Raw genomic sequence first — 7,632 nt, forward strand, 5'->3', positions numbered from 1 at the left:
TGGATAAACAGAATTTCGATTCTGTTACTGATATGACCTTTGGACACTCAATTACTTAAGATCTTAATATAGAAATAAAAAATGTTGCTTATAGCCTGGATTTTATTTTTACTTTTCTCGGTAACCCGTCTTGTGTGTTACTTAGTGACATGATATCTGACTATTCATTTCCATATATTCATACTGTAAAATATTACAATCTGGCTTTGTTTTCTTTTTATGTCTTTTTAAGCCGATAGCCACTATTTAGTGACATCATTCTTGGGTCAGCGTTAAGTTTACCGATTTACAACGCTAAAGTTTGGGGTACACTTCTCCGTTGTGGACAGAGCGCATATTTACTATTGTATAACTTTGCGCTACATCAAACAAACAAAATAGTGTCGTATTGCAAAATCTTACAGTTTGGATTTATATGTTGTTGTTTTTTTTCCTTTTATCAAATCAATAACTCTTCTTGTGTGTGGTTTACTGGTATGATTTGTTATGTTCTGTTCCACAGTTTCTTCGAATAATAAAATCTTAATCACATTTTCCATAATGCATTTAAATAAATAGTTCGATTTATCGTTAATATACTCATCATATCGACCTAAATCAATAAGTCGGTTAGAAACAATTAATTGTTTGACATTTATTTTAAATCGGCTATAATCTTCCAACCTTTAATATAATGGTTTTCCTGGTGTCAGAAAAGTTATGTACCGAGCTATAATGAGGCAACGAATGAATGAACAGAAACACTATTATCCGTTGGTTAGACAACTTTAACTTTGGTCTAGTCCAGCGTTATTAATAAAGGTGTTGTTAACCAAACCTAATGTAACTCACAGGAGCATAAAAATTGAAAGATGTAACAATCTCCTTCTATAACTTTCTTCTCAATAAAATCTCGTGACAATAATATTAAATCAGGTGGGTTGTTTGTGTCTGAGAAAATTCCTACCTTTGAGCTTTAAGTATATAATACTAAGACATAGCTAAGGGAGAAGTTAACGCGGAAATGCAGTTTTTTTAAATCAGTTAGTCTTATTTTAATTAAGCACCAGTGACACAACTCCATATCTGTTTATTACTCAGAAGAAAACCAGACTTAAATAAACTCTTATTCAAGGAATACAACAAACAACTTTGGATAATGTTTTTATTCTATTCAATGTTTCGACTTACGCCTTTTTCGAGTACCTTTGAACGTAAGACCCTCGAAATAAGCGTAAGCCTAAACGTCAGGTAGAATAAAAAAAATATGCATCTATAATATAAACTTATGTTTTAGTCAGATATGATTAAAAGAGACACAAGAGAAGCCTTAGCGTAAATGTAGAATTACGTTTTAATTAACTATAATTAAGACAAAAATTTGTTTGTTTTAGAACAAAGCCACAGTGGGGTATCCGCTGTGTCCACCACGTGAATCGAAACGTAGATTTTAGCCCGTAAACTTACCTTTGGCCCACAGAGGGGAGGGGGGAACACGAGAGAAGGTGAGGCGTAAAAAGTATAATAACGTTTTAATAAAACATGCCTAAAATATAGGCATTGTAGAACAGGCGTAAACATGGGCTGAAACTGACCATTTTGAACAATATAAATTCAGATTCTATTGTACCAGTTAGGTTTGAATAAGTGTTGATAACAGATAAATTTCTTTGGTGTTTGTTTGTTTCGTTTTTTCGTTCATTTTGCTCGTGGTTCGAGGAGTCGTCTTTCCAGTCTTCTTTTATGTTTGTAACCATTGCAATGAAAACTGAATCAAAACATTTCAATGATGAAGAAACCTAACCCTTATTAACGTAAAACATAGTTAGTGTACAATAAATGCACAATAAACAACACCCCTAGTTACTTTATATAATTTATCAAACTTATAACATTTATAATAATACTTCGTTCTAGCCTAGAAACAAGTTATTGATCATCTATCTATCGCTATCAGTTGGTAAACCTGTCTGTCTGAAAAACTGACACTTTATAACAAATTACAATTTTGTCATATTTAAATCGAATATGCTTCCGCCATGATTAGCGATAAAAGGTTAGTGAATGTATCGCTAAAACCGCTTATTTTGTAGTAAATATCAGTTATTTAATTAAAGAAAACAGTAACCAATCAACGGTTCTTTGTTCGTTCCTGAATTCAGAAAACCAATCATCTTTGTGCGATTGATCATTATTTCTCTTTTTCATCTGATAACAATTATAGTGTTGTAGAATCCCTGCGTCTTCTCAAAGTAGGTTTTAATTAACTTTTCATTCGATGTAAGTGATTAGGCTATAATAGATCACTTACCCTAATTAACGAAGAACTAAGATTGCTGTGCGTTAATAAGCTTGACGACGCTCCAAGTGCATACGTCATGATCTCAGTGGCCTCCAATAAATCTTGTTGATTGTATATGATTTCTTCAGTCAGGATACTTTCAAGTTCTCCAAAAACGTTATAACAAGCTAAAGCTTTATCCAGGCCATTCTTAAGGTTGTGAGTTATTTGTAACTGTTAGAAATATTTTAGAGGAGTTGTTATTTTAATTTCTAAATTCTGGTTTGTAACTGAAAATTATATCTTAATGTATATAATTAGTACACGTTCATGTTCTAAAGACATTTTCAAATTCTAAAAAATAATCGATATTATAATTGTAACCATCAGTTGTCAGGCTGTATGTAATTAAACCATTAATTATAAAAAAAATCATTATTCATCAATCATTCACTAAGGATCTTACACCATCTAGACACAAGATTGTTCAAAAATGTGAAGTACAAATCTTTATTGTCAATAACTTTCATATTCTAATGAAAGCAACAAAACTTACTATCTCTTGACATTAAATAACTTTTACAAACACCGATTAGAAATTCCTATTAGTAAACATGAAAAACTATTAACATTAAAACCTCTTACGAACAACAATTAGAAACTGTTACAAGCATGCAGTAGAAACAGTTATGACTTTAAAAGTTTTTCAACTGGTGATTATGTTTTTTTATAAACAAACATTGAAAAACTCTCATGCAAAATAATCTATATTTAACCATGCATTGAAAACTCTCACTAACACACAATTAAAAAATGGCATGTACGTTAGAAGCTCTTAAAAATAGGTATTAGAAATTCTTACAATTAAAAACTATTGTAAGCATTGGACACTTTTGCAATCAAACTATAGACATTTTTATTAATAAACTAAACACATTACAAGGTCTTACCCATTCGAAACTTACATCAAACATTATATATTCTTACAAACATGGATTAAATGTTCTTATACAAACATCAGAACAAACAGGAACATTCGAAACTTTCATTAATAGCCGTTAAAAATTCTTAAAAACAGTCGATAAAACATTTACAAGCAATCCATTAAAGTCTTTACAAAGAGCCACTCAAAAGCTATAAACACGTATTAACCATTTTCCACCACCTTAGAGAATTTTAGATGCACACATGAAAACCTACTAATTAGAAGCTCTTATTCCACACATTTAAAACTTTAACAGCTTGAACATTTTTTTTTACCCGATACTAATTTTTTCACACACCCATTAGACACACTTACTTGTTAGAAACTTTCACAGACATACATTTAAAGATCTTAAACAAATATTAAGATCTCTTACAAACATATATTACGTAACTGTTGAAACAGACAGAAACTCTAACCCTTTAGTAATCATGAATCCTTACTCATAAAAAGCTCTAAATTCTATCAAAGACACATTTTACGTTGCTATAAATAACAAAATTCATAAAAATCCAGTCAAAACTCTTACTCATTAGTAAAGTTTACAAACACCTATTATAAAATTTTATACTCGTCAAAACCTATCGCCTTTTAGATACTGTTACATACAGACATTAAAACTATTTACAGTTAAAATATCCTACAGACAGCCTTCACAAATTCTTGCAAACAAATGTCAATAGCTCTTACCCAATGAAAATTTTTATAAATGGACATTAGTAACTCTTATATATATAAAGGGCTTGGCATGGCCTGATGGTTAGGGCAATCGACTCGCAATCTGTTGGTCGCTAGTTCGAACCCCATCACCGAACACGCTCGCCCTTTCAGCTGTAGGGGCGCAATAATGTGATTTTCAATCCCACTTTTCATTGGTAAAAGAGTAGTCCAAGAGTTGACGGTGACTGGTGTTAACGAGCTGCCTTTCCTCTGTCACTTTTAAATTAGGGACGGATAGCGCAGATAGCGCCGAGTAGATTTGCGTAAATTTAAACAAAATTTAAAAAAACTTATACATACACATATTACAAATCCTTACCCAATGTATATTTTTACAAGTAGTCACTGCGAACTCTTACAAATTAGTAACTATACAAACGCCCATTATAAAATTCTACAGACAAACATTAGAAATTATTATAAATAAATATTACTAACTAGCTTTAAACTCTCCTAAACATAAACTGAAAACTCTGAAAAACAAAGACTAAAAAATCTTTACCTACTAGAAAGCCATACAAACAGCTAAATAAAGAGATACTTTACCAAATAAACTAAAAATTCTTACTAACAGCTACTATGAACAAACATTTTAGTACAAGCTACAAACAAGGACTACTATTAAATAAAAGCATGTTGAGTACCAACTCTAACTAGAATTGTTACAAGCATGATTAGCATCAATTACACTCAAATATTATTACCAGAGGGTAACTACAAACATGTTAGTACCAGCTACATGAGAATAATTACTACACGCATGCTTAGTAGCAGTTAATACCAAGGATTACTAGCAGCAGAGAAACTGTAAATATGGTTAGTAAGAGTTAAATATAAATATTACTGCCAGTAGTGTTACCAAAAATCACGGTTAGTACCTGATATAGCCAGAGTTACCGTCAGCAGAATTATAAGAACCATAATTATTATACGTCACAACCAAGAATTACTACCAGAAATGTTGCTAAAAATTGTTCTTATAGATTATTTGAATTATAAGATATATTTGTCAAATATCTATTGCTTAAAATATGTCTTAAAATAAAAAAATGGAAATTATTTCAACTGTTTTGGTTCTCACCGTTTGTTTCAAATTTGCCAGATTTACAAGTCTGCAGTCCTGATAATCAGGGTCATCCCATAATCCAGTAATGTGGCACATTCTGAAGATCTGACCTTTGTAAGAGTCTGGACAAGCCATTGTGATCAACACGCCGCCCTTTTCTTCTGACCACGTTCTGTTGTGTTCCACATCCTTAATGCATACATTCCATTCTACATGCTCTCTAGATGTTAATAATTCAGAAGAGGGCATTGAGATGTTAATCGCGACATCAGATTCATCAGTTGTTAAATCTTTCCAGAATAAAAACGACTTTTTGGGGGCAATGTTCAAGTTATGCGATGGTTTTTTACTGTAGGATTTACCAACATCCGTTGAAAACCTACCATTTCTGGATAAATTGAATTGTTCTGATGACCTATGTCGGTCGGACAAGACTGATAAATTTAAGTCTGTAGAAGCACCTTTTCTGGAAACGTTTAAGTGTCGTAATATTCTAACATCATGAAATGATTCACTTTGTTTAGGATCCAGTGGAGGATAACTTGAATTATTCTTTTCCAAGTTAAACGACTGATCACTTGTGGACAGACTGCTCATTTCATCCGAATTATCGGAATATGTATTTTCAAATAAAGGGCGGTCATCTAGTCCTTTGTTATTTTTAGGCTTATCCTGCACTACTAGTAAAGCTCCTGTATACCCAGTGTAAATCATCTGGGAATCAGAAATACCAGACCTAATCAAAGGATTTTCTTTTCGAGATAATTTCCTGAAGTCTCTTTCTACCTCATTTAGTTCTGGATTACCTTCTTTTGAATACCAAATATTTCCAGAAAGATTTTCGTTTTTCGAGTCGATTGCTGTGACGTTATGGGTTCCTGAAATATTTAGACAGAAAATATAACACATAGAATTTAATCATTTATGCGAAACAGCAACAACACGCAAAATGCATTATACTAGACTTACAGCTAATACATAGATTAACTGTTAGATAAAATTCATAATTTCACAAGCACAACGTTAGTTTTGAAACGCAAATATTTCTAGTGTAGAAATAAATCTACAGAGATTTCTTCTGTAAATCTGATTACCACGTATTACTGCGTTTGTGTGACTCGTTAATTTAATTGGGTGCGTAATATCTGGACATCATGTATATACATTGTTGTGATTATACAATTTTATAAATTAATAAAACAATAAGGCTTCAATCACTTTGCTGTAAAATTTGTATGGATTTTATAAATATCTGCGGAGTCTTTACTTAACATTTGAAAGTCGGTAAAATATTGTCTCATATAAACCGAAGAAAAAGTTGTTTCCATAAGAACAAGCCTAAATGGTATATATGGAAGAATCTAGTTAGTTTCATATAGCTTACTTTATACACGAACATTAAGATGTGCTAAGGACCTCTTCTTTAAAACTGTAAGAGTTCATCATTAGTACAGAAAGCAGTGCTTTATCACCGACGGTAATTATAATAAACTGGAAGCTTTTGCGAAGTAAAAGTAAAACATAATTAGCTTCCGTTTTCAGTCCCCATTCAAGACGAGATTAGGAAGCATTGGCAACTTCTGAATAATAGAATAGTCGTGTACTTGATATTGGAAACAATGAAGTGTTCTTTGTTAACCATATTTTTTCTTTGGAAACAAAAAGTAAAACTGGCCAACGAAATTTACTTTTGACTTTATCGATTAAGTATGATTATAAATTTTATTATTTTTTGAATATGCAAGTGGTGTAATGTTGGCAAAAATACAAAACGGGTCTGTAGTTAAACAATTCAAAACTGGTGACTTTAAAATGCATTTTGTCATTAGCAAAACTTTAAAATGGCATTCATTCTAACCGTAACAATGTTTTAAAGTAGTTCATTGTTTCTGGTGGAATTATAATCATACAATAATTATAGTAAAAACTAGCGTATACCCCGTCAAAAATGACGGGACAAGTACTACCACCCCCACCCCATAGTATTAATCTCCCATTTCATAACTATTTGAAATATATAAATTTTGCGAAATCAAGCTACACCAACAAAGAGACAGAAAAGTGCAGTCAAGGCAATCAAACGTCGGTAAATTCCTTTGTGAGCCAATCAAAATTAAGATCATTCATGAAATGAATTCCTGGCGTATTCGTAGAATAATTATTGGTAAAAATCAGGTAGATTAACAACTTCTAATATATAGAAAAGTCAGCGTTTTTTGGTAACACTACATTCCAACAATGGTTTTTATATCATGTTACTTAGCAACAAAGTATAACCTAATGTTGTTGTTAGTCTATGTACTGAAAGTATAAAATTAAACGTATAGACAACAAAACTAGAAAAATATTTATTGATTTCTTAACTTAGTGTCTCCGTTGGTTAAAGAGGTTTTATTTTTTAAATTCAGAAACGATTTAAGATTAGAACTGAATTGATATTTTTACTTTCATGATAAATTTTATGCACTTGGCTCTAGGCTACATGATCCCACACTACGTCTTTACTTTAGGCTTGTTATACCAACACTCACTACACTTATAAGGTTTCACGGTAAACACACACACCCATCAACTAAAATCGTAATGGACAGACAGTAATCG

At 31.7% G+C, this 7,632-nt stretch overlaps 1 protein-coding gene across 3 annotated transcripts in view; it reads right to left on the reverse strand.

The window, feature by feature from the left end:
* The window catches only part of LOC111086101 (adhesion G protein-coupled receptor L4-like), a 39,342-nt gene that overhangs the window by 29,520 nt on the left and 2,190 nt on the right, over window positions 1-7,632 (reverse strand). For 2 of the 3 annotated variants that reach the window (XM_022387640.1, XM_022387639.1), the window contains exons 2-3: window positions 5,047-5,909; window positions 2,291-2,494 (exon numbers count right to left, since the gene is read on the reverse strand). In XM_022387640.1, coding sequence (XP_022243348.1) covers window positions 2,291-2,494; window positions 5,047-5,909 — 1,067 coding nt within the window. The remainder of the gene's footprint in view (window positions 1-2,290; window positions 2,495-5,046; window positions 5,910-7,632) is intronic. The other variant, XM_022387641.1, reaches the window with a different exon arrangement.

The sequence above is a fragment of the Limulus polyphemus genome, unplaced genomic scaffold (genome assembly GCF_000517525.1).
Source record: "Limulus polyphemus unplaced genomic scaffold, Limulus_polyphemus-2.1.2 Scaffold846, whole genome shotgun sequence".
Taxonomy (NCBI): Eukaryota; Metazoa; Arthropoda; class Merostomata; order Xiphosura; family Limulidae; genus Limulus; species Limulus polyphemus.